The sequence below is a fragment of the Talpa europaea genome (assembly GCF_964194135.1).
Source record: "Talpa europaea genome assembly, chromosome: 8".
Lineage (NCBI taxonomy): Eukaryota > Metazoa > Chordata > Mammalia > Eulipotyphla > Talpidae > Talpa > Talpa europaea.
Genome location: NC_140075.1, coordinates 22,206,836 through 22,233,882, shown reverse-complemented (window position 1 = coordinate 22,233,882; position 27,047 = coordinate 22,206,836). Strand labels below are relative to the sequence as shown.

The 27,047-nt window shown below is 54.3% G+C and overlaps 1 protein-coding gene across 1 annotated transcript in view; it reads right to left on the bottom strand.

The window, feature by feature from the left end:
* Positions 1–18,762, bottom strand: part of PSTPIP1 (proline-serine-threonine phosphatase interacting protein 1) — a gene marked incomplete at its 3' end in the record, with an annotated part of 38,962 nt that extends 20,200 nt beyond the window's left edge. The window contains exons 1-2 of the mRNA XM_084239977.1: positions 18,713–18,762; positions 269–369 (exon numbers count right to left, since the gene is read on the bottom strand). Of these exons, the coding sequence (XP_084096103.1) occupies positions 269–369; positions 18,713–18,748 (137 nt within the window). The 5' untranslated portion in view covers positions 18,749–18,762. The remainder of the gene's footprint in view (positions 1–268; positions 370–18,712) is intronic.
* Between the last annotated feature and the right edge of the window lie 8,285 nt (positions 18,763–27,047).

Sequence of the window (27,047 nt, the reverse complement as noted above, 5' to 3'; positions counted from 1 at the left end):
TTGGGTGCAGGCTGGCCCTGCAGGCTCCCCCTTGAGGACATTAATTCCCCTGCCTCTAGATCCACAGTGGCCAGATACAGCCCGTGGGACACCCCCGCGACGGGGCGGCCAGGTCCGGGAAGCACAGGGCGGTCACCCCTGACCTTCAGAGCAGGGGTTGCCCTGGGGCGGCTTGGCTGGATGGGGTCCCCCGCCCCCTCTGAGCAGCCAGGTCAGAGTGCCTCCTCTCTGCACCCCGCCCCGCCCCGCCCTGCCTGCCGGTGCTCACCTCTGCCTCAGCAGTTCCTCCACGTCCTTGCACATCTTCCTGCCGTCCAGCAGCCGCTGCAGCAGCACCTCGTAGCCCGTGTGGGCGGTGAAGTCCCGACACTGCGACAGAACAGAGGGCCGTGTGAGGGCCACTCGGGCCACATGGGTGGGGAGCCCGGTGTGGTGAGGCCCCCCCTCCATCTGCTTCTATCGCCCCATTCAAGGCTCTTGGGATCCAGGACCTGCTTCATGGGCTCACATTCCCCCGACTCGGCACGGGTGGGACCCCACCTGGTGTCAGATCTCACAGTCCAGACAACCAGCCTCACCCCACATGGCCCTGGGAAGGGCCACCCAGGTGGTGATGAAAGCCTGTGGGGGGCCTGGAACTGCCCACTCCAGTCACCCCACCAAAACCCTGTGATCTCAGGGGTCCACGTGAGAAACGGAGACACGGGGGTGAAGCATGCCAGATGATTCAGTTTGACAGCATTTGTCTCTGCTCCATGCTCTTCCCTCTGCACCACACAACTTCCATGTCGTTGCTGCAGTGGTCATTTCTCAACCAGTAACTGTGCTGCTCTACTCTGGGCTGGGGTGCCTGGCCGTCCTCCCGCACCCACCTGGGAAGTGGTCGGGACCAGGGCACTGCTGACACGTCAGACACATGGCACACGCAGGACACAGCTGGTACACCCAGGACACACCGAGTACATCCACGCCTAACACGCCCTAGGCCCAGCTCATAACCAGGGGGAGAGGCATTTGGGGAACCCTCCAAGGCATAGCCTCTGTCACTTGACACTTGCTCATCTGTCCTGGTGTTCTTCTTTCTCTCTCTGAAGTAAGCTCTGAGTTGCTGGGATGGGAAGTTGGAGGAGGGAAGGAGCACTTGAGGACTATTTGGGGACAGAAGGTCTCCTGGGACATCCCTAGGCCCAGGCCGCCCCCTCCCAGCTCTTGTGGGCCCTGCGTACACACACCCCTGACTGCTAGGAGAGGGAAGTGAAATGATATGCTGAGAGTAGGGGCTTCTGTGCCCTTAGCTGAGCCTGTCTCCCACGTCCTTTGCCCAAGAAGGACGCCCCCCCAGTGTGCCAGCCAGGTGATTGCAGATCAGACAGTCCCTGGGATTCGGCCCCTTGTCTGCTTTCTCTTCCATCCTACAATCCCCCAAAGCCTGGAGACTGAACCACATCTAAACCCCTCTCAGAAATGAGAGAATCTGAGGGGTGTCCCCAAGGCCATACTCTTGGGGGAGGCAAGTCTATTCAAAGTGGGTTCTGCTCCACAGGGTGACAAGCAGGTCCAGGCTTGTCACCCAAAAGGGAGGAGAAGTTGTTCCCCAGCCCTGAGACCTGTCCTGAAGCAGACATCAGCCCCAATGTTAAGGCCAGCCAGACTTCCATGTCTAGCTTTTGTGAGCAACCACTTGCCCACCAACAAACCAGCACATCATGGCCTCCCACGGCCTCTGCCCTCTCTCCAGACCCTCATGGTAGAAGCCAGTACTAGGGGAAAGGAAAAGGAATCTGCAACCTTAGCCCTCTGCTCTCTCCCTATGAGCTGGACACCTGTCTTCTGAGTCAAATTCCACAGACCCCTAGAACTGGGAAGCTTCTTGTCCCGTGCCCCTCAGTCCTCAGGGAAATCGAGGCCCAGAGAAGGAAGCACTCGTCTGAGATAACACAGGCACAGCTGGGGCAGGAACCTGGATTTGCAAGCAAGCTGATCTAGTTATTACTGTGTTGCCTCCGGGGCAGTGAGATGAGCTGGGAGACACCAGCCGGAGCCCAGTCTGCTGAAGGACCTCTGCTCCTCCCTGCAGCCCACCAGCCTCGAATCTCCAGGGAACTCTGCATCCTTATCGAGACCCCGCTGTGGAAAGAAGCAAAACCAAACTTACACTGGCCATTCTGGAGGTGGTAGAAGGCAGTGAGGGGCCCTGCAGGTGGGGTCCCGGGAGCTCAAGTCCCCAAAGTGCCGCAGGCTCAGGGATCTTGTCCAGCCCCTGCTCAGGGCCACCGTGTTGCCAGCAGGCGCTGTGGCCGAGTGAGCCACTGCCACAGTGACTAGACTGTTCCAGGGAAGTAGCTATTCCCAGGGGCTGCTCATGATGTATGCCTGGTGCTACACCCCTTCCCCCAGGCTGCATCGCCCGCTTTCACCCACATCCCAGCCCCTTCTCAAGAGGCTGGGTTCTGATTCATCACTCAGTTGGGCTAGTTGGTCACAGTTGCTGTTGAAGAAATGAATGTCCCAGCCATTTGGTCATTCCATCTGTCAGTCCTGCAGCCCAGAGACCCTCCCTGGCCCCTCTCCCCACACCTACAGCTCTACCCTGAGTCCGGTCCCTCTTGTATAGGCTGAGGCTGACATTTCCAGAAGATGGTAGCTACCAGGGGCAAGGTCTTTTACCTCCTCTGTCTGCCTGAAAACTGCTCACAGCCTGGCCCTTTGTGAAATGGCCATTTACTGTTGCCCATTGGTCACACTGCACCAAGAACAATATTGCTGTTACCATACTAAAAATGCCACACACCCCAGGGAGTTAAGGATGGAGAGAAGGAAGTCCAGAGAGGGGACGGGACTGCCCATGGTCACTCAACTTGTAAAAGTCTGAATCTGGGCCTCCCCTGGTGGCGCAGCGGTTGAGTGCTGGGCTGCAAAGCTGCCTGCAGCCTCTGCAGCGCCGGTTCGTTCCCCCACTGCCGGGGAGGGTCCCACATGGCGCGCAGACCTCTCCTGCCGCCCGCTGCTCCCCTCAGCAGTGTACTTCGGTCCTTCTGCCTGCTCTGCTCCCCGCTCTGGCTCTGGTGAATTCTCTCACCCTCCCGCGCTTCTGACTGTACCCAGTGCTTGTATAAAATAAATAAATAAATCTTTAAAAAAAAAAGTCTGAATCTGGGCTATGAACCCAGGTCAGCCTGTGCCCCAAAGACACATGCCTAGATCAGTCACCCCCTGGTTTTCATTTTGGAACAGTAAAAAATGATCTCAAAATATAAATTATGAAAATGATTACTCAAATTCTGTCCACCTCAAGTCAAATCTGTATTCTGGGCTATAGTTCAGTGACCCAGGGTTCACAGAGGCCAGGTCTACACCCATGCTGGATTAGAGGGTGCTACTCTAGAGCAGCTGGGCTGCGAGGCAGCAGTCAGGAGCCACAGCCATCGGGTGGCACAGGGCAGTCTCCTCCAGTCAGGGTTGCCAGCTGCAAGCAGGTGCAGTCCCTTCCTCTGGGAGGCCCATTAGATGCAAGAGCCCAGGCCTTGGACTCCATGCTGGGAGACAAGGTTGGGCCTCCCTTTCTCTGAGAATGGGCCAGGCAGGGTGCAGGTTGCCTCCTAAGGCTTCAGGAGGAGGCTTCACGAGAGCTCTGGGCGGGAGATGCATATTCCCTCCTCAGCCCCTGGCTGATCGGTGCTGGTTTTCCCCGGGGACAACCCACTGCTTCCTTCTCTTGGTGGTATGAACCTTTGTTTAGGCTTCGAGAAGCAGTCTGTACCCTTTGTGACTTTTCCTGCTGCATAATTCTTGGTGGTTGCGAGATGTGACCACACAGACCAGGGCCCCAAGCAGCCACTTCCCTTCTTGGGACCTGCTTTCCTCACCGAGGAAGTGAACATGGAAGCCGACCTATCTGCTAGGTGACAGCCAGCTCTGGGGCACGGCCCCCTCAGGCCTGGTCTGAGGGACGGGAGAGAGTTGGGCAGATGGGCGAGCCCTTCACTCCATACCCCGTGACCCTGGCTGTTCTCAGCTTCTACTTGCCTCCCTGCAACAATGGGCCACCTAAGCTTTGATCTGCGGGCGACAATGTGTGCGGGTGGGCAGAGCGGACGCAAGGTCAGAGCTGGCCTGAGGTGGGGGTAGGGATCCGATGATGACCACCACCACTTCACAAATTACCTAGTCCGCCCAGGACCTCCGGGACACAGTAAGTCCAAGAACTTGGCTCTGAAATTCCCATCCCTGAGTGCAGTGTCTGTTCAGAAAGTAATGGCTGCCCAGGCCTGGCCCCTCCCTGCCTGCCTGCCACTGCCTCACCAGACGGAATCTCCTCCAGGTTGGCCAGGCTGGAAAAAACAACTCATCTCCCCACCACAGCGCACACACATTCCCTACCCCCCAGCACCAAAGGGTTCATTAAAGGCAGCACAACCTTTTCCAAATGCTCCCTTATATGGAATTCCAGAATGTAAAGTACCTCAGAGGGGAGTTAAATGTCTGCCTTGCAAGGAAGAGCCCAGTTGCTATCAGCAGGGAATAAGCTGGGGAGTCTTGGTAAAGCTGCTTGCCCTCCCCGGGCCTCCCTATGGAGCAGTACAGGGAGAGGATGAGCCTTCCGCCACCTCCCCAGAAGGGAGCTGATGTGTGTCTGCTGACTTTTGGAAGCTGTTTTGAGGATAGGCGGTGGGCAGCAGCTGCCTGGGGTGCTGGCAGGAGGTACCTGGGCTGGGCATGCTGGCATGTCTGGGAATTGACTCTGAAATTTTCCTGGGACCCAAGTGGGGGAGTGGAAGGTGGCTGGGAAGAGCTGCATCTAACTCTGACCACCAACTGCCTGACGGCGAGGGAAGAGCCCCCAGAGTTGTGAGGAGTGGACTGCTAGAATGACCGTGAGGGTCAGAAGGGGGCAGCCGCAAGAACAGAGGGTGAGTCGCCAGAGGAGCTGCCAAGTGGGCCCGGAGAAGAAGAGAGGACCTGAGACATCTCCACAGCGTCACTGTCCTCAGGCAAACAACACCTCCTCTCCCTCTTGAGTTACTCATCCGAGCCCCGTGGAGGTGCCAGAAGTAGTGAGAGGAGAACAAAGTATGTGAGGAAACAGACCTATTCTCTCTTCCCACGGTAGGTTCCCATGTGGAGCTGGGAGGCTGCATCCTTGACGTTGAACGAGAGTGAAATTTTGATACTTGGTTGAATGATGGGAATGAGCTACACCAGAAAAGGACTAGAAAAGCTCTAACCTGGGCCCAAGGATGGGGCAAGGAGATTAACAGTGGGCTTGGAAAGCTGAAGAAAGAAATGAATAATGATCAGAAGGGAAGAGTCTGAGGCACTCTGCCAAGTTCAAAAGTCATTTTGTAAAATGTTAACCATTGTTGTTGGAGAGCTTCCTCTTGTTTGTGTGCTCTTGGGTTGATAAGTCAGTGAGTAGAAGCCAGGCTCTTTCCACAGGCTCTCAGCTATTATTCTGCAATGGGGCTCATCTCTGCTAGTATTGATTGGCAAATAGAGGAAGGTAGAGAGCCGAACACCCAGCTACGACTTGGATGGGTGAATGGATGGATGGATGGGCAGGTGGATGGATGGGCAGGTGGATGGATGGGCAGCTGGATGGATGGGCAGCTGGATGGATGGGCAGGTGGATGGATGGGCAGCTGGATGGATGGGCAGGTGGATGGATGGGCAGGTGGATGGATGGGCAGGTGGATGGATGGGCAGGTGGATGGATGGGCAGGTGGTTGGATGGGCAGCTGGATGGATGGGCTGCTGGTTGGATGGGCAGGTGGATGGATGGGTGGAGGACCAGAGACTCAGTAAGTAAGCTGGTACCTATCCAGAGTATCCCAGAAAGAGGGGAAGGAGAGGGCTCCACGCTCAGGCCCTTGAGGAACCATTGAGAAACACTGTTACCTGCAGACCTCTGTGGGGCCACGGGGAGCCCAGGGAGCACCTTGGCTGCTGTTCCCAGCAATCCTATTCAGGACTTGCAGGTAAGGCAGGGAAACCAGCTCCAGCTCAGTGCAAGAGCCCCAGATGTGGAATGCAGGGTGAGTTCCTTCAACTCACCATGGGCGGGACAATCCCCATCACTGGGCGGGACAATCCCCATCACTGGCACCTATAGGCAGGGCAGGTTTCCTGGAGAGGACTCGGGTCCCAGAGACTGTGCTGAAGGAGGTACTTAGGCCGGGGTGTCCTCTGTTTCAAGGACTTGAGGGGTCCATGCAATCACCCCAGGATAAAGGTAGGGTGATTGGTAAGTTTTTAAAAGATGGCTCAGGATAAGTGTCAGAGGGAGGGGAGCAAGAAGGCAAAGATAAATTTTTATTTTTAAAGAATAAAAGCACATTGAATGTGGCTGATGAGAATTCTGGGCCCTTGCAGATGCTTAAGATTAGGGGTGACGGGCCTCCCTGGTGGCGCAGGGGTTAAAGACAGCACTATGCAGCTTTCCGCAGTCTCTGCAGCACGAGTTCAATCCCCTGCCAGGGAGCCACCCACATGGCGCTGCAGACCTCTCCTGTCTCGTCTGCTGCTCCTCTCAGCAGGGTATTTCAGTTGATCTGCCTGTTCTGTTCCCCACTCTGGTGAATCCTCTCACCCCAGCACCTCGGCCTGTTGTACCCCCCAGCTCTTGTATGCATAAATAAATAAATCTTTTTTAAAAAAAGATTAGGGGTGAGTTTCCAGAGGGTCCCAGCACTTCACTGAGTCAGAGTCTGAGGGCCCCTCCAGGGCCTCATGGGCTCTCTCACCATAGTAGTGAGCAGCCCCACCCGGTACCCTGAAAAGGCGGGGCCCCTCAGACTAGGTCCTGGCTAAGCTCCAGGGCACTGGAGACCCACGGGCCTGTGGCTGATAGGTCACTCTGCAGCCTTCAGGGGGCCCAGTCAGAGCACTGTGAACTCTCAGGGGCCCCCAGCAATCCCTCAAAACTTGGTGCGGCGGGGTGGGCAGTGAGAGCCCCAGAAGAGGGCCTGTTGTGCTTGGTCTTGGAAATGCTGCCCACAGGGTCTGCTGTTTAGGGGACGTGAGGATGAAGCTGTCTGGCTCACACAGCACTGCTGGGTAGAACGGGCTCAGGCCACGCCTGGCTGGCCAGGAAGCTGTGTTCTTTTAGAGAGGCCTCCATGATTAGCAACAGGAAAGGAGAGTGGCTGGCCACACGCTCCTCCCCCACCCTCCGTACTGTCCCTTCCCCTCCCACTCACGTCTTAAAGGCCCGGCTCCTCTTCCTTCTTTGTGAAGCCAGAGGATGTAGAGAAGTGACAAGGGACGAGTAACGCAAGGCCAGGAGGGGCCTGGGGGTGGGAATAAGCCCCTCGGGTGGAAGAGCCTGGAAGCGTGACACTGGGAGATCTCTAGGAATCTACAAGCCCTGCTCACAGGCCATAGTGAGAGGGGCTGAGAGGGGCCAAGAGGCAGCCTGAGACCAGAAGTGGGGAGCCATGGGTCAGGCGGAGTGGGGTGTGGGGCCCTTCAGGAGGTGAGTGGACCAGGACCAGTTTCCCAGTCTGGGGAAGGGAACTGAGAGGAACAGACAGGCGGAGGCTGCGTGTCCACCCCAATCACTTCAGAGGCCCCTGTGGTGTCAGTGCTGGGCTGTCATCACCCCGTGCTACAGATGAGCAGCCACAGTACCCCCACCTGCCAGGGGCACTACCCAAGGGGGGCCTCGGCACCAGGGTCGGGGAGGGTTTGGGCCCTGTGCTCCAGGCCCCGTTGGTCCCATGTACACAGGCCGTGTGAGCTTGGACAAGTCACTTAATCTCCTGAGTCAGATTCCCTTCTCTGCAAAATGAGTGTGAACAAATCACCCCCTTGCAGAGGCTCTGAGGATTAAATCCAGGCAGGAGTCCCAGTCCAGATACCCCGATTCTCAGTAAGCACCTGGGATGCACTGATCATGGTGGTTAGAACATATTAGGAAAAAATAAACCAAGAAAGGAAATTTTAAAAGAGAGCAAGGTTTAATCTAATACCAGCCGTCATACATATTTTTCAATCTCTCACCCTTGATTTTTTCATAGGGAAAGTGGGGTGAATACTTTGGCCCTGTACCCTCACAGGGTTGTCATGGGATCTTTCTGGGTGGTTGTAAACTGCTGCAGGTGTGAGCACGGGCAGCCTACCCTGGGCTTGGGACTTGCTTAAGAGATAGGGATGGGCCCCTGGAACTGAGGAGGAGCCCCAACCCCACCAACAGCGTTCTGCAAAGGTAGCGACAGACTCTGCAGCTTCTGAAGAAGGCCCGAGGCCTCCTCTGTTGGCCTCAGCAGGTTCTCGGCCTCAGAGCTGACCCTAGGCTCTGGCAGCTGACCCTAGGCCTCCAGGCCTGGGGGCTAGCTGGGTTTCTACATGCATGGGGTTTGCACGTGGGGTTTGTTGCCCTTATAGGACACTGGCATGCAGGTCTCCATGCCTCAGTCTTCTCAACACACAAGTTGATCCCCACAAACATGGGGCTGGAGGCTCAGACAGTAGAGGGACTCCCTAGGACACACCAGGAACGTCGTAGAGCCCAAGCAAGGCACCAGGGTCTAGAGAGTGAGAAACAAAAGTGATGCCCTCCAAGCACATGTGCTGTGTTGTAGAGTGGGGGGATTTGCCTTGCCCTGCCAACACAGCCAGTGTGCATCAGGGCCTAGAGCCATGCTGTGAGAAAATGCATCTCTAACCAGAGCAAGATGCCAGCCCCTGGATCCAGGGGTGCTGGGTTGCCTAGAGAACCCTGTGCTCTCTGGGGCCACTCATGGCTTAACTTCCACTCTCAGCCTCTCACATGTGTCCACATGGTGGTAAGACGCAGGCCAGATTTTTAGACCCTAGAGTAGAAACCCCTTTACACTAGGTTTGGGGGTTATCTGAGGACTGCTGTCCCAGCAGCCACATGACAGCTCCTGCCCTGACAAGGCCTGGTCATCAGCTACCCCGGCTGCTCAATTTCCATCCTCAGAAGCACCACAGACACCAACGCTCTCCCTGTGCTGTGCAGACCTCAACACCCCCTTCTTTGTCAGTCCCCAACAGCTCCAGGCACAGTCATCCAGACCTCTGTGCTGATCCCGTGGCCACACCCAACCCTGCTTACATGGACTGGCCCCAGCTGGCTTCTGAGACCGTCCTACCACCCATATCCTGGCCCCTCACTGGCTGGGCGAGTGGGGTCAGAGTCCATCCGGGATGAAGAGAAAATATTCAGGAGGTCACCATGAAGGTGACCTGCCAGCTAGGAAGTGGGGGGGTCAGAAGTCCTGGTTTTCAAAGGCCACTCAGGTTCAGGCAGAGGAGGCCAGCGTTGACATCCACTGCTGACAGAACCTTCGTATGATGCACTGAGGAGATCAGTGACCCTGGGCCATGGGGCAAGCCTCCTGGAATAGTGAATGCAGGTGGGACTTCGGAATATTCAGAAGCCATGGGCCTTCACAAGGGGAAGAAGACAGGGCAAACACACAAAGGAACCCATCACGCCCATGGGCTTCTTTGAGGATCGTCTCTCCAAGTGTTCACAGGTTGGGAGAGATATTGAGGATTTGTCATAGATTGATGTGCAGCCTTATTTAGTCAATGTCAGGAAGTGCCAAACCTCATTTCCTCAACCTATAACATAGGAACAATAAAAGCACTTCCACTCATGCCCCCAAATAACGATAGTGGAAAAAGGACAAAGTTGGAAGAGTCACACTTTCTAATTTCAAAACTAACTACAAAGTTATGATAACTAAAACAGTGTGGCGCTCTCATAAGGACAGATACATAGATCAACGGGAAAGAATAGAGAGGTCAGAAATAAACATTGACATATTGGCTAATAGATATTTAACAAGGTTGTCAAGACCATTCAGTGGGGGGAAGGACAGTCTTTTTAACAAATGGCACTGGGAAAACTGGTTATTCACATGCAAAAGAATGAAGCTGAATCATTACTTATACCATATACAAAAATCAACTCAAAATGGATCAATAATATAAATGGAAGATCTAAAACTGCCATGCTATGAAAACAAAACATAGGAGAAAAAAAATTTCTGACCCTGGATTTGGCATCATCCAATCTGGCTATGATACCATAAGCAGATAATCAAAGAAAAAATATATAAATTGGATTTTATCAAAATGACAAAATGTGCATCAGAAGACTAGTAAAAGAATGAAAAGACAATCCACAGAGTGGGAGAAAATATTTGCAGATCATGTATTTGAGAAGGGCTTGATATCCACAGTATATAAACAACACTTATAAGTCAACAACAAAAAGACTAACAACCCAATTCAAAAGTAGGTAAAAGACTTGAGTAGATGTTTCTCTACAAAAGATATATAAATGACTGACAAGTACATGAAAAGATGTTCAACATCATTAGTCATCAAGGAAATGCAAATCAAACCCATAGTTTGATGCCATTTAATGCCTACCAGGATGGCAGTGATGAAACCAAAACAGAAAGTAACAAATATTAGCAAAAATGTGGAGAAATCAGAGGCATTGTTTAATGGGAATGTGAAATGGAGCAGCTGCTGGGGATGAGTGTTTCTCAACTAGTCAATCATGGGATTACCATATGATCCAGCAGTTTCACTCTTTAGAGTAGTCAGAAAAGAATCAAAAGCAGGAATTCAAGCAGGCACTTATATACCTAGGTTGATAACAGCATTATTCTTTTTTTTAAAGATTTATTTTTGTTTATACAAGAACCAGGGTACAGGCCAGATGCGCGGGAGGGTGAAAGGATTCACCAGAGACAGAATGGGGAACAGAACAGGCAGACTGACGAAATACACTGCTGAGGGGAGACAGGAGAGGTCTGTTCGCCATGTGGGTTGCTCCGAGGCCTGTGGGGATCGAATCCGCACTGAAGAGGCTGCAGACAGCTTCACAGCACGGCGCTCAACTGCCTGCGCCGCCAGGGAGGCCCTGATAATAGCATTATTCTTAATAGTCAAAAGGAGGAGGAACATCCCAGTGCCAATCAGCAGATAAATGGATAAACAAGTAAAGGTAAAGGTGTGGAATAGAATTTTGTTCAGCCACAAAAAGGAATGCAAATCTGATATTTGTTACAGCACAGATGAACCTTAAAGACTGTATGCTAAGTAAAATGATCCAGGAACAAATGGAAAATATTGTATTTATATTGATTGATTGATCTGAGGTTTCTAGTGCAGGCAAATTCATAGACGGGAAGCAGAATAGAAGTGGAGGCATAGCAGGGAGAGATGGGGAGTTACTGCTTGTGGGTATAGAGTTTCTGGATTGGTTGCTGGAAAGTTCTGAAAACATGCAGTAGTGATGGTTGCATGACATTGTGAATCTACTTAATACCACTGAATTGCACACCTAAGAATGGTCAAAATGCTAAGTTTCATGTTACTGCTGTTTCCACAACAAACAGAAGTAACTATATGAAGTTCTAAGGCTAAAACAAAACAAAAATAAACCTTAACTTCTTCTTTTTCACAGGTGAGTCAGATGAGGCCATGCACACGGTAAAGCAGATGTTTGCTCAGTATCAGCATGGCCATGAGTCCAGAATCACCACAGCTGTCAACGCCAATGTTCTCAGCCCTGACTGAGTTTTGGAAACATGGGAGAACGCTGACCAATGCAGATGCCCAGGCACCCCTCCCCCACAGATTCGGATGGAATTGGCCTGGGGCATGGCCTGGACATCAGGATTGTTGAGAACTACGGTTCTGAAAGATCTGCCCCCTGCCACTTGTCTGATCTTACTGTTGGCCACTCTCCACCTCAATTACTTTGCCTGGCCACACAGGTTCCTGGCCCTTTGACCAAGTATGTCATTCCCCTCCTCCACTCATCACCGCCTCCTCACCTCCCTGCTGTGGTTCACTTCTTGTTTGCCCATTTCTGCAGCTAGGGAGCTCTGAGTTCCATCTGGTTACCCCATCCCCATCCTGGCTGCTGGACCTTGGAGCTCCAGCTGTCATTTCCTGTTGCCCAACAGTGGATGCCTGTCAACACCAGCGGAAGGGGCTGTCACTTGCCTGCCTGTTCTGTCACCCATTGCTTAGGGTTCCAGCTCCCAGCAAACTTCTACACTGCTGTACTAGCCCCAAAGACTGTCTGACCCGGCTTGGCCCCCAAGTCGATGGAGATGGCATCATCAGGCCCATCTCTCTTTGATGAGCCTCAGTTTTCTCTGTAAAACAGAAATAAGAATGCCAACCTCACAGGGCTATTGTTAGAATTCAGTGTATCTTGTTACTTGAAACCAGGGAACTGAATCTTTAATGGTACAATTTAATATGCAATGATGAAAAGAGTTGGGGAGGCATCCCAGGCCTGGGAGGATCCACTCGTGAGGCTCACCTTGTAGGTGCAGAGCCACCCATTCCTGGTCTGCTCTCTCCCTAGGATGAGCAGCAGGACGTGGCCCCTTTATGAAACACATTCATAGAGGAGAAATGATTCTCCCTGGCTGCCCAGCAAGCGAGGCTGGGAGCCAGGTGAAGCTGTTGCCTTCTGAGCTGGAGGACAGGGACCTTCTGGAGCTGGCCAGCAGAGCTGTGGCATGGACGGTCCCCAGGGCACAGGGCACCACTCTCTTGCTCGAAGTCAGGCAGTTTCTATTTCCATATCATGATCCCTTCATCGCATGGTTTTTAATGACACCAGCAGCCTTGGGGGAGGAAGAGGATATCCCTCCCAGGCCCCTTTGCATGAGAGGAAACACCAGAGAGGGTGCAAAGAAGCAGAAGAAAGTATCTGCCGCTCCTCAGCCTTGCAAACTGCCTTTCAAAACCCAGCTGGGACTTCCCTTCTTCTTGGTGACCTGCGAAATCCTCTTGACTGGTCACTGTCTTCCAAACTGCTGTGCCCACCCCCATTTGCCAGTGCCATTCTCTCCACCAACAATTCTGGCCCTCCTGCCATCTCCCAAATCCTCACCCTCATTTCAAAGTCCAGGCGGCACCTGCCCTCTCCATTCTGGGGGTTACCCAGCAATCTGTAGGTACCAGGGACAGCCAGGAAAGTGATGCCGGTCCCCTGGGAACTGAAATGCAAAGAGGGTCATTGAGAGCACATCCTGTTTTCCACCAAGAATCAAGTCAAAGACCAGGATGACATTCTTGACCCAGGCCACTACAGTCAGTTAAGAAATTCTAGGGTGACCATCTGCAAGAATCACAAAAGCAGAGCAAGTGTAACCGCAAACCTCTGCAATCTTTTCACACCATCAGAGCTGGCCACGGCCTGCAGAGTGGGCAAAGAAGAACCAGGCCCTGGTGCCTGCACACCACAAAGTATATGCAGAATAAGTAGAAAGATAGTGTTAGCAAACCCCAATTCGGTCTAAAGCACCATCTCAGCCTTGCAAACAGGATTGCTTAGTTTTGTTTTTTATATATTTGCCTTTTAATAACTGTATAATGTGTTCTTTTGCAGAAAATGAAGGGGCATATGGAGAGAAAAATCACCCTCCTTCCCATTTCAAAGAAACCAATGTTACCCTATAGGGTGCCACCCTTCGGCCTACTGGGATCATCACTGACCCAAGAACAAACCTACAAACTGAACCAAGAACAAAGTCTCCTGAATGCAGGGCAAAAGGACACGGTGTCCCACAGGGTGGGTGTGAGTCCCTGCTGTGCCCCCGACGTGTGGCCGGGGCCGTGACTGCGCTGCCCAGGCCCTGTGCTGGAGGTGGGGGACACTGACAAGCCCTTCTTGCATGGGGCCTGGGCGCCCAGAACAGCCGCTCCCCACTCTGGCACTGTTGCCGCTCCCCTGGGGGTGAGCTAGGATTCAGAGAAAACAGCTTCATGGAACATGAAAGATCTTCTTTCTCATCTTTAATTGTGCCATTTCATGTTGGCAATGAGTCATACATCTAACTGGTTCAAAACTCTAAGTGTTAAAACAGCACATCCCATCAGCCCTGCCCCCCTCTAATGTCTCTTCTCACACTCCTCCAAGTCCCACTTTAATTAGCCCCCCTGCAAGGACAACTTGCAGAACTCTCCTTGTTAATATAAGCCAGTGCCAAAGCACATGCCAGCTGCCTCCGCTTTTTACAAAGATTGTTTACCAGACACACCATTTGGCTCTTCTTTTCCACGCAAAACCATGTCTTGAAGAGCTTTTCCAAGAGGTACAGAGAGAGCCTCTGCCGCTTCACCTCCTCGGAGTCATGGCCTCCGGGGCCTCCCTCTCCACCTTTCACATCAGCACTAGGGGAACCGCTCCTCGGCTGCTGGCCTCAGCCTCTAGACACAGGAGCCTCCCCTCTGGCAAATGCTGCCCTGAAGCCTGAGCACCCTTTGGTTCCCAGCAGAGCCACTCTAGACCTGGCCCTTCCAGGCCACTTTGGTCCTGCTTCTTGCATAAACGGTTCCTGTCCAGCCCAAAGTGACCACCAAGTCCCGGAGAACCAGCACCAGTGCTTCCCCTGGAAATGCCGCCTCCTCCTCAGAGAACTAGCTAAAAACCTTCGACACTCAAGGATCTACCCCCGGTGTCACTGTCCAGAGTTGGGAACAATGGAGTAACATAATGTCCAAGAGCGGGGCACAAGGAAAACAAATCAGAGCCAATCTCCCAGTTCCACAAGCGGAGGAGCGGGGAGTGGCTGACGCGGTGTGTGGACAGTGAGGGAACCGCACGCCCCTTCCCGAGTTCAGAACCGCCACAGACTGAATGCTGAACTGCATGCAGGAAGGTACAGACGGCACTCTTCGTGTTCTATGTATTTCACCACAATGGAAAATGGAAAATTTTAAATGCAAGGGGAAACGAGCTGGGGAGAACACGAAATTCTGCACACAACGTGCTTATGAAAGAGTCTCGGGGAAACCTAGCAAGACAGTAGCTGCTGCGGTCTCTGTGTGAGGAGATCAGGACTTTCCCCTGCTTTTCTCTCATTTCCCACCTTCCTTCTTAGAGCCCGGATTTGGTCTCTCCGGAGGGCAGATGCAGAGCTCCAGGTGCCGGGGCAGAACACGGCAGTGTTCCTGGGTGCAGGGCAGCTTCAGGACCCCTCTACAGGCTCCTAATTGGGGAACTTAACATCAGTCTCCAAAGTGGAAAGGGGAAGAGGCGCCCACAGGGGCAGGGAGGCCGGGAGGAAGGCCCCCCCACCCGGGCCCCAACCCCCCTGTGATCTCCGGTGAGTCATTCCATCCACCCCAGGAAGTGGCACCTTCCCCTGCCAGATGGGGAGCGCGGCCTCTCCCTGCTCCACACGGAGGTTTCCACATGCAACGAGCTCAGCCTCAAGAGGAGAGATGTGGCCGCAAGTCAGAGGGAGAAGTTCAGGCCTGTTCTCTGTCCCCTCTGATGGCTCCCACTCACTGCAGGGTCCTGTCTGGGGCCCAGCTTCCTCGGGTCCTTGCTTTTCCTGTTAGTGACCCCAAAAGGGATCGGACACAGATCACAGTAAATCCTGGTGTACAGCTAGATTTTCACTCTTAAAACAACATCCAGTGGCATCTGCGAAGGCAGGATAGGCCCGGGAGGTGGGGGAGGGAAGGCGCATCCGGAGCTGCCCCTGTGGCCCTGGGGCAGGAACCAGTTCTGCATGACTCTCACGCATCTGATATTGGAGGGGGTGAGGCTCAGGGGTCCAGCTTAGGCTGCAGAGCAGAAAGCCTGCTCGGAAGTATTTATAGAATATGGTTAAGTGAAATGAAGGAGAAAATGGGCTCAGGAAGGCAGGTGGGACGAGGGAGACGCCACTGCTAGGTCTTTCATTCTGCAAACCTTGAATGTGCACAATGAGCAGATGCCCCTGGCAGCACAGTCTGCCTGCTGGGATCAGAGCCGTTGACCACATGATGTGCACAGAGCACGGGGGCCTATACCCCTGCGACCAGGTCTACGCCGCTTTGACGTAGCGCTGCAGCAGGTAACAGGAGAGGTCAGCCCTCCCCACTCAGACACCAGCATTCTTCTCAGCCCCAGACTGATCTCACGGGCTGGCCCAGTTCTGAGGCTCAGCCACAGACTTCCTGCCTAGCCAGGTTGTTCTTTGTCACCCTGTGCATGTAACAAAATCAAGTTATCCCTTCTTTCCCCCTGCGGCTTGCCGGCTCCCACCACACTCCACAGCAGCCCATGTGTCAATGCTCTGCCACAGATAAAACGCTATTAATAAATACTGGGTGGCCACACTGACGGCATCACAAATACAGGCCCACGGAGGGACAGGCAGGCTCGTTCTCACACTGACTGTCACCACCACTTCTGAGCCATTGGGTCAGCTTTTAATAATTTTTCTGTCTCCTCTCTTGCCACGGGCCTGCCAACTACTGTGAAGCTGTCTCTGGCAGTTCAGGCCCAGCAACACTCCTCAGTCACCGACTGCATGTCGGGTCCCACGCAGAACCTACTCATAGCTGCATCTGCTGGTTAAAAGACCACATGGCCAAGCTCCTTAAAATTGTGGGTAAAATCAGTGTTCATAGACCCCAAGTAAGAGCTCAAGCGCACTTTTCTGAGTGCAGTGCATGTTTAAATGCAAGCTCTTAGTGGCTCAGAAACCACTTTCATTTCCCTCCGTGCTGCAGGCCAGGGCATCCAGAGTTGAAATGCTGTGCTATTAGACACGATCCTTCTAGGTCCAGGTTGGGGATTCCTTCCATTATTAAACCAGTCAATTTCAAACAATGCGCCATCCAACTGCAGGCTTTAATGGTCCTACCCTAGGCTGTGGGCAGGGCAGGCTGGGCTCTGTCCCTGGCAGCCCAGTTAGATCAGCATGCCTTTTCCATTTTACAAATGTGTCTATAAGCTGAACACATATTTATCCTGACCTCACCTGATCTTAGCTCTCTGGGAGGTAGGAAGGGCAGACTTTCTCCCTCCATTTCAGCTTGACAAAAAAATTCAGTGATCTGCCAGGGAGTGAGAGGGATGATGAAGCACCATGGGTAAGAGTCCCGACTGCTGGGGGTTAATCCCAGCGCAGACCCCGGCAAATTACTTAAACTCTCTGTGCCTCAGTTTCCTCCTCTGAACACCAGGGATAGCAATAGCATCGGCAGCGCCGGTTACTGTAGAGTTAAATGAGGAATGGACGCACAGGCCTGTAACAGCCCCTGGGACAGTCCTCGCTGCTGGGCTGAGCCGAGCCTCAGGGAGAGGTGTGAGAATCAGAACTTGGGGTCTGTGATGTTGACAGTGACCTTTGGGGGCCTCTGTCCAGGTTCAGCGTGCAAGGATCCCTCTGGCCATTTCTGTCCTCCTCATCCCCTCACCGGCTTTCCCTAGGAAAGCTGTACTCTCACCCTGGGCCCAGGGGACCAGCAGGGGAGGAGAGATGGCACCTGGAGGCCATGACACAGAGGTGGGGCCTGTGCAGATTGTGGGGAGGTACCCCTCAGGAAGCTGCCACAGGTGGGCCGTTTCCTGCTGCTGCCACCACACCCTGCTCCCCACCATGCCATCCTCTCTGCCAGATCCCGCCCCAGCTCTGCCCTAGGGAAGGTGGGCCCAGGGGTCGGGACTGGGACAAATGGCCTGGTAGCAAATCAATCCAGATCTCCTGGCTACAGGGCACCCTGGATTTCCCAGGCCCCACTCTGTCCTTCAGCTTTGTATTCCAAGTCAGAGCAGAGATGTGGTGACTCACTGGCCCTGGTCTACCCCAGCTCTGCCCTAACTCCCCCACACCCGCAAGGACCCCTGCCACCAGCCTGGTGCTTGGGATGGGCCAAGCCAGGGCTGCCTCCATCAGCTTCCCTGGGCTGGTCCTCTCTGTAGAGATGGAGAAACAGAGGCCCGCCATGCGGTCCATGCACTTAGGAAGCAGGCCGCTCACACTGGCCGTCAGCCCCAAGTAGAGCCAGACCTGCCACAGAAGGAAGGCCTGCTTAGCTCTTGCCATCTGGCCACAGGCCAGGAAGGGTCGTGCCGAGGGCATGGCTGAGCTGCTGAGCTGACGGCCAGGGTGTGTTGTGTGTTGTTAGAGGGGGTGCCCTGGGAACAACTACACCCCAACTCTAGCCTTTCCCCTTGAGCCTGTGGGGACAGCCAGAGCTCGAAGAGCAGGGAGATGGTTGGGGCTGCAAAAAAGTGGAGGAAACTGAGGTCCATACTAGGCTTGTTGGCTACGTGGGTCAAGCACTTTACCAGATGCTGAATCCACAGGGGGACAGAACCTGATTCATCCCTGCACTGACTTTAGGGACACAAGTGAGGGCTTGTCCAGCCCTACTGCCTCCTCAGAGGACCCCCAAGGTCTGCGAAGGAAAGAGTTGGGGTGAGGGCAAGAGGGTGAGCACTAGGCTGCCAGCAAGGTGCCAGGGACCTGATCACACAGACGACGTGTGTAATCCCCCGTTGGGCATGCATGTCCAGAGGCGCACATGAGGATAGAGTGGGAAAGCGGTTCGCCCGGCTGCTAAGTAGCAGAGCCAAGAATTGAATTCACGGTTCTCTGGCACCCAGACCTGTGACTGTCTCTCTCCTCTGCCCCACCCAGCCTCCTCGGTGCCCACCCGCAGAGCAGCCTCTCCTGAAGGGATCCTGTTATGGAGGAAGGGAAAGCAACCCCGAAAGCACGAAGATCCAATTTGTTGAGAAATGAGAAATCAGCACCCCCCCCCCCGACCCTCCAGCTCAGAGGACACAGCGGCTCGTCACCTTCACAGCAATTTAAGACCAAAAATCAATCACCAGTACAAGAAGACCCCTCTCTTGGAGTCGCGTTCCCATCAACGACCGCGGAGATCCCAGCCACATCCCACTGGCATCGTCACTTACCCAAAAGGTGTCTCTGAACAGAAGCTGGGGCATCATCCTCAGGTCCGCCGGCCACGCTCACTCGCCGGCCACAGGCAGGGCTCGGGTGGCCAGGAGCCAGGAGCACTGTCCCGGAACTGGCGGGGCTGGCCCCGGCCCCTGCCCCACTTGGCGCTTCCGAAGGCAGCCCCGGGCCAGAGAGCTGCCGGAGGGGGAGAAGGACTCAACTCGTTTTGTTTGGGACTAGAATCAGCAGCAAAATGAGGAAGGAGTGGTGCCCAGTGATGGGAGGGCGGTTCCCGCGTCCGCCCCGAAGTGATGGAGGACACAGTCCCGGCAGTGCCACTGCGAGCGGGGATGCCAGGCGAGGGTGGCCGGCGGCGGCCGGAGGCAGAGGCAGGCGCGTCCGCGGGCCAGGCCGGCAGCAGGTAGCCGGAGGCCTGTGCAGGAAGGTTTGTGCAAGCTCCCCCAGGGTAGGCACCAGGGCCCCCACCCACAGGAAGTGGGGCAGCCGTGCTCTCCTGTGCAGCCCCGCCTGCCACCTGACACCCCGCTGCTTGTTTCTACGGCCCTTCCCCTGACCTGGCTGAGCCACCCCCAGAGGGAGCCTGCGCCCACTCAAGGTGTGGGTGAGGAGGGCAGGAACCCAGTGCTGTCGCCCAGCCATTGGCCCCAGGCCAGGGGTGCCAGACAGCCTGCCCCGCAGACCGCTCAGGAGGGGTTCCCCGGGTGCCTCATGGCTGTCCCTCGGCACCCACCCCCAGCATCCAAGTCTGCGCCCCCACCTTGGGAACACATGGTGTGGGGGCAACACAGCCACCTTTGGGAGTCTGTGGGGGGGGCAGAGGTGGGAGAGCAAGCAACCAATCAAGGGAGAATAGGGGGGCTTTGTGGGCACGTCCCCCCAAGTCTCCAGATCAGACACTGCAGCAGGGAGTCCTCCCTCTGAAGAAGGGGTTTGAAGGTGGAAGGATGTGGCTGGAGAGAGATTATAAAGAGGCAAAATTATAAAAGCACAGCAGTGGGAGTTTGAAAACCCAGGTTAAGGCTCCAGTTCTCGTTCTGTGTGGGCCGCACCCCTGAGCGCTGGAGGAACCCTCACCGACCCGTCAGTGCTCTGCGCCTCAGCTTCCCCATTTCCACTCCCAGTCTTTGGAAAGGAGACAATACTGGACTCTCCGGTTTGGTGGGGCAGGGCTGGGAGCTCTGGGAAGGCGTGGGTGGGCCTGAGAAGCAGGGTACCCCTCAGAAGATGCTGGGAGGGAGGCCGCCGCCCAGGGTGGGTCAGCCGGAAGGGTGAGTCAGGCTTGTCCACAGATGACCGCCATTGCTGACACCTCCCTTACCTTTGATGGGGCCAGAAGACAGCTGGGGGCTGCGGCGGGGGAGAGTTCAGCCCTCTAGGGCCAGTTGCGAGTGCCCAGGGCTGGAGATGGGCACCCCAAGCTTCTGTGACAACCCCCTGAGGGGAATTACCCAGCTGCAGCATGCTCCCGAAACGGCCTGTCTCCAGAGTCCTGGGTTTGAGCTAATAGCCATCGTTAGCCTGGGTGGTGCTGCAGACGGTTTTCTGTTGCTTGTGTTTGGAACAGCTAACAGTCGAAGTGTCACCTTGAGCGCCGAAGGCCCAGTGCCAACATTGAACCTCATCCCAGAGGCATCACCACCCCCATAGCAATGATTCAGCCTCCCTGCCTTGGTTTTCCATCTGTCAGATGGGGTGATTCCCTCTAGTTGTGGAGCTAGATTAGAAAACCTCTGTTAAGAGAAGGCGCCTATCCTCTAATGGGCAGAAGATTTCTCAGCCGTTCTCCTGCCCCCTCTCTCCAGGGGCTCCTCCCGCTAACTTCTGATCCAAAAGGGACTTCGCCCTTTCCCCAAGGCTCCCTTCCAAACCCACCCTGCACCTTGCCCTTTGCCTGCAGACCTCCCGGCAAGCCTTTCTCCGTCTTTCTTTCCCGAGCAAACCCTCCCACCCCTTAAGGCTGCCCTGCGCAGAACCTTCTTTCTGAAGCATGCTGGTCCTGCTCCTGCAACCCCAGGCAGGCGCCAGACCGGCCATCGGCTGGAGCAGTTGGGGAAGGAAATGATAGAAGATCCTCTAAAGAGACCCTCAACTCTCCACTACAAAGGGGTCTGCCTGCTCCCCTCCTGCTGCCGGGCCCCTGGCAGCTCCCACGGTGGGGTCACCAGGACGGCCAGCTAACTTTGGAGCACTTGTGAGCACCAGGGGCACTGGTAAGCTTTTTACATGGGCTACCAGCTCTCTCATTCCTCACCACATCTTAGGGTACAAGGTCTCCTCATCCACACTTCACAGGCAAGAAAATTAGCGATGAAGAGTTTATTCGGCTCACCCGGGATAACAAGCAGCAGGTTCGTTCTCTCTCAGCTCTGAAAGTCTCCAGGTGTCTTTTTTTTTTTTTTTAAATATTTATTTATTTATTTATGCAAGCACTGGGTACAGTCAGAAGCACGGGAGGGTGAGAAGATTCACCAGAGCCAGAGCGGGGAACAGAACAGGCAGACATACGAAATACACTGCTGAGGGGAGCAGCGGGCGTGGCAGGAGAGATCTGCACGTCATGTGCGACACTTGCTGGCGGCCGGGGAACGAACCAGCTCTGCAGAGGCTGCGGGCAGCTTCGCAGCCCAGCACTCAACTGCTGTGCCACCAGGGGAGGCCATCCAGATGTCTTTTAGCCCTTACTTAAGGGAGGACTTCCTGCTTTCTTCTCCAGTTTCTGCCTCTAGCACCTCTCATTCAATGAAGAGCTGGGGAATCTGGGTCTAGGACTGCTGCTGGGCTGGCGGTGCTGTGGGAGAGAGAGCAGCCCTGGGGCAGGGCCTTCCCAGCTCACTGTGTTGGGTGTCACTGAGACAGGGCAGCAAGGGGCACTAAAACTGGCCAAGAACAGTGTCTGAATAGTTTACCAGTCACTGTCTGAGTTCTTCACCTGCATGCACAACTGCAAGACTACTCAGGTTCAGAGAACAATAATGGGATTTATTTAACAAACCAGGGAAAACAAAAAGTCACTGAGGCCACAAATGGCTGTTTACCTCGCCCGAAGCAGTGTCCAGTGTTTTCAAGTACTAAACACAAAGGCTTCCAAGATAACATCTTCCCACCACTGCAGACCTGGAGCACACGGCAGCCACTACAGGCCAGGCTCCAACTCACGAAGATAGCAGAAGACACAACAAGAAATGCTCCCAGAGCTGCTTAGATGCCCAGTGCAGCACCAGACAAGACACACTCAAAACAGCAGCTGCAGTGGCCAAACAACCCGACAGATGGCCACACTCAGGCAGCTCAGAGAGGTGCCCGGCTCCAGGTCATTGCCTTTCCTTCCGGGCTGTGACAGCAGCAAAACTGGGAACGGCTTCAGTCTCTCTGCTACTTGCAAAGCCTCCGAACATTTCCTCTATGAGGTTGGCTGCTGGAGGCCTCTCCATGTCCTTCAGAGGCCCTCACCAGCCTTCTGGAAGATCGATTGGCATGGTGGGGGCAGACATAGCTCATAGCTCACTCTAGAATCACTCAACATCCAAAAATGCTGAAATCCCGAATGATGAATCCGGAATGCTGGGGGCTGCTTCTGCAGTCCCTTATATTTCTTATCAGAGTCTCTAACCCAAATGAGATACTTTGTTGGTATTTCCCCTGGGGTGCTCCATTGCTCCATCCTCACCAGCACCCAGGGGGCGCCACCTGTAACAGTCTTTGGCTTCAGCCACCGCTTACATTATCGGCACCCATGGAGGATGATTTTGCATGAAGGAACAGAAGGAACATCCCACACAAGGGGTTTGGAGGTGGGGTAGCCTGAAGGTGGGGTACACTAGGGCCCCATCTCTGTGATTCTCCTTCATTTCTGTCCCCCTCTCAGGCGGCAGTCTGTCTAGTCTCAGGTCCAGACATAGTCACAACTATTGAAAGATACAGACTCTTTGTATCTCATTTCTGTCCCAGACCCCCAAGAACCCCTTCCACCTGTCTCATTGGTCAAAAGTGAGTCTCATGGTTATACTTGACCACTGTTGGCCCTGAGAAGGGGACCCCAAGTTTGGGTCGTGTGGATTCTGGGATTCAACAGCCTTCTCTCAACCAGGTTCACAACTCCTGCCAGACCTGCTGGGAGTGGGGCCCAGACAGGAGGGGACCACAGCCAGGTTCTGGAAAGATCTCTCCAGATGGAAAATGGAAGGGGTAAGGCCAGAGGAGGATGCTCTGATAATTCTGAGAGAGAGATGAGACCTGGACAGGGCAGTGGGGCTGGCCATGGCGGGCAGGGGGGGAGTAGAGGGACATGGGGAGGTGGAGGAGCAAGGCAGAGGCTTCTGAGCCCCCTGAGAAGGGGTCTGCCCCTGGGCACCTCTGTCAGCTGCCCCCAGGGAGGGGATCCAGTCCTGAAAATCACAGTTTTTCAATGACTGTTCCAGCTGCTTCAAAACACATTTGCCTAGGGCCTCCCCGGTGGCGCTGCGGTTGAGCGCTGGGTTGCGAAGCTGCCCGCAGCCTCTCCGGCGCCGGTTCGATCCCCGGCTGCTCCCCGGCCACCAGAGGAGGGTCCCGCATGGCGCGCAGACCTCTCCTGCCGCCCGCTGCTCCCCCCAGCAGTGTACTTCGGTCCTTCTGCCTGCTCTGCTCCCCGCTCTGGCTCTGGTGAATTCTCTCACCCTCCCGCGCTTCTGACTGTACCCAGTGCATGTACAAACAACAACAACAACAACAACAACAACAAAATAAATAAATAAATAAATAAACAAAACACATTTGCCTTGAGGTCTGGGCAGCTGTGCCTTGGACCAGGCGGTGGCTCCTCTTCGAAGGGGAAGTCCCCGTCACAGGCAGAACCCATCCTGTTTTGCATGATATTTAAATACATCTCGAAGGATTCGAGAAGTAGTGGGCCCAGGAATTGAGAATAAAACACATATTCCATTGTTACAACGTCAGTGACACAGCCTGCCCAGTTTCAGTTCCCGTGGCCACTTCATACCTTTGAGCCACATAAACAACAAAAACTTTCACACTGGTCACCCTTCCGGGAGCATTTGCGCCACTTTTTACACGTTTGATCTTATTCTAGCTCCACCAGGACAGCCATGTCGCTCACTGGGTCAGCGCAACATGAATAGGAGGCCTCTTACTAAAAAAGTAAGGAAAAAATTGCTATGAAAGGTATGCAGATAGAAACCATTTTCCTTTCCCATGGCCTCCCAACCTGCCCGGGATGTTGCTGGCCAGCTGACTTCATGGCCCCTTGGGTATGGGCGTGACCCTGGACCCACGCCTGCTACCTCATCTCTGCTTCTGCAAGGAACCCACTAGCTGCTGGGGTTCCCTCCTGCCAGCCACCCTGTCTGGAAGCCGGGAAGTAGGCCAGTGTCTCTGTCTCCTGTGATGGACGGCATCCCCAGGGGGTGATGCAAACTCTGCCAGGGTGTTGGGTTACCTGGGTCGGGAGTGGGTGAGAGGTTCACATTCCCCTTCCCCAAGTCACCTACCAAATGTGCCACTGTGCTGTTAGTCTGGGGCATGACAGCTGTCCCTGCCCACACTGAGGTGCCACCTGGAATACTGAGCCCCCCCACATCTGCAGAAGGGTTCAGAGCCAAGGGAGGTAGTTGTTGCTAGGAGTAGGGGAGGGGAAGCTGAAGATGGCAGCTACAAAATGGTGATAATGGCAGTGTGCTCTGTCCTTCCAGAAGGAAGGGAGGGAGGGAATATGAAAGCAGGGGGGTGATTTGGAGAGATGGCAGGATTTGGAACCACCCATTAGCCCAGGACCCAAGCTCTTCAAGCGTCATCTCCGGTCAGACTTCACTAATAAGATACAAACTCCAAGACAGTATTGTTAGGAATTTCAAGATGGTGCCGGCAGAGCGTGGAGCATTGAGTGCCAACATGGACTCTCTGAGATGGGTGACTGGACAGGCACATGAGCTGCACGCCCTGACCCAGCTCCTCATGTCTGTTCCCCACACAGCACAGAGGCTCTGATGGGGGCCGCTGCCTAGTGTCCCTCCCCCTAGGCACACTGCTCCAGGGCTGTGGTCTATGTCCCTCCCTGGCCTGTTGGGCCCTCGTGGTCTGCCCAGTCTGCTCTTCAACCACATCTCCAGGAAGATGTGAGGGATGCTTGGAGCCTTATAGAGCAGGGACGGACTGTGGGCAGGCGGGCCTCACACTCCTTGATGAACTTAGGAAGCTGGGAGGCCATGAATTTCATTTGGCAAGAGCCTTGCTGGTGGTGCAAGGGGCATTTGTTTTTTCCTCTTGCACTAATAGGGCTGTCTAGGTAAGCCCTGTTATTTTCTCTCTTTCCTTCCCTACTTCTTTTTCTATTTTGGGAGGAAGAACTGGGGCACAGGCCAGAGGTGGGGGGGTGAGAGGATTCACCAGATACAGAGTGGGGAGCAGAACAGGCAGACTGATGAAATACACTGCTGAGGGGAGCTGCAGGAGAGGTCTGCTGCACCATGTGGGTAGCTGCCTGGCTGGGGATGGACTCAGGCCCAATCGCTGAGTTCCACCAGCTCAGACTTAACCCCAGCCCACCAGGGGGGCCACCCCCGTTGTTTTCTAGGCAGGCTGATGGGCTCGTGCCCTTCTCTCCCTCCCTGCTTTCTTACTCCTCCCTTTCTTGACACTCCTCCTTCTGGAAGGACAGAACACACTGCGATTATAGCCAGATTCCTCTATTTTGTAGCAAAAACTCCCCTAGACTAAAAATTAGGACTAAGTTGAATTATATTCTATCCAGTCTTTGTTCTCTTTCCTTCCTGCTTCCTTCTTATAATTAACATTTTTTTAGGGATTTATTTATTTATACAAGAACCAGGATACAGGCCAGATGCGCGAGAGGGTGAGAGGATTCACCAGAGACAGAGTGGGGAACAGAACAGGCAGACTGACGAAATACACTGCTGAGGGGAACAGCAGGAGAGACAGGAGAGGTCTGAGGTGCCATATGGGATTCCCGCTGGCCAGCCAGGATCGAACCCGCGCTGCAGAGGCTGCGGACAGCTTCACAGTGCGGCGCTCAACTGCCTGCGCCACCAGGGAGGCCCTCTTATAAATAACTTTGAACTTGCAACTAATACATTTCTTTCCAGCTGTATTTCCAGATACTTGGAGTTTTGATTGTATCATATTCCTAAGAAAAATTCTTCATGCTCCCTTGAGGTTGATAGTAACATCAAAAACCAGCATCTGTGCTTGTTGCCAGATAGTGGCCTGAAGGGATCACTCCCAGCAAAGCTGGCAACAGCTGGATCTGGAAATCCAAAGTCCCCACTGCCTTCACATTCCACCCCCCTGACTTTCTTCATGCTTCTTATATACAATCACAGCACTCCGGTCATCCAGGAAGCTGGCATGTTAGGGTGCCAAAGCTACTGACTCCCTTAGCGGCTGTGGAGAATAAATTCCTCTGAAACGACATCCTTGTGGGTCAGAGTTTGGCTTTCTGGGAACTGAGGAAGACTGGTGGCTACACCATGACCAGTTGGCCATGCAGGCAGGTGCTCCCCCAACATCTGCACCCCCCTCCCCCATGCATTCCTCTCCTTGCTTGCTGTGGCCCACTGCTCCCACTGGAAGTGCCTATAGGGTCCCTTCAGGTGACCAGAGCCACATCCACCAAGCTGGGGTCCCACCTGCAATCCCTGGAATGGAGTGAACCCCACACAGGGTGCCCCACAGCATCTACTACATGCATCTTTTTGTCTGAGAGTGTGGACATGGACCAGGCACAACCCCTGACAGTATGGGGGTGGAGGGTAACCCGGGGATGGAGATGGGCTGATGGGCAGGGCAGCTGTGCTCCAGGATGAACAGGCTCTGCGGAGGCTGGAAGTCCTCCCACAGGAGAAGAGCAGGGTCCCATGAATGAGGAGCTCTCTATGATGATACAGGGCAGCAAGGGGCACTAAAACTGGCCCAAGACACTACCCAAATAGGTAACTGATCACCCGAGTGCACAATTGCAAGACTACTCAGGTTCAAAGAAGAACAATAATGGGATTTATTTAATAAACCGGGGAAAACAAAGAGTCACTGAGGCCACCAATGGCCGTTTACCTCACCCGAAGCAGTGTCCAGTGTGTTCAAGTCCTAAGCAAAAGCAACTAAGATGGCATCTTCCTGCCACTGCAGATACATAGCAGCCAGACTCTAGGCCAGGTTCTGACTCACGAAGACAACAGAAGACACAGCAGGAGATGCTCCCGGAGCTGCCTAGATGCCCCAGCGCAGCACCAGACAAGTGACACTCAAAACAGCAGCTGCAGTGGTCAAACAACCCGACAAATGGCCACACTCAGTCAGCTCAGAGAGTCGCCCGGC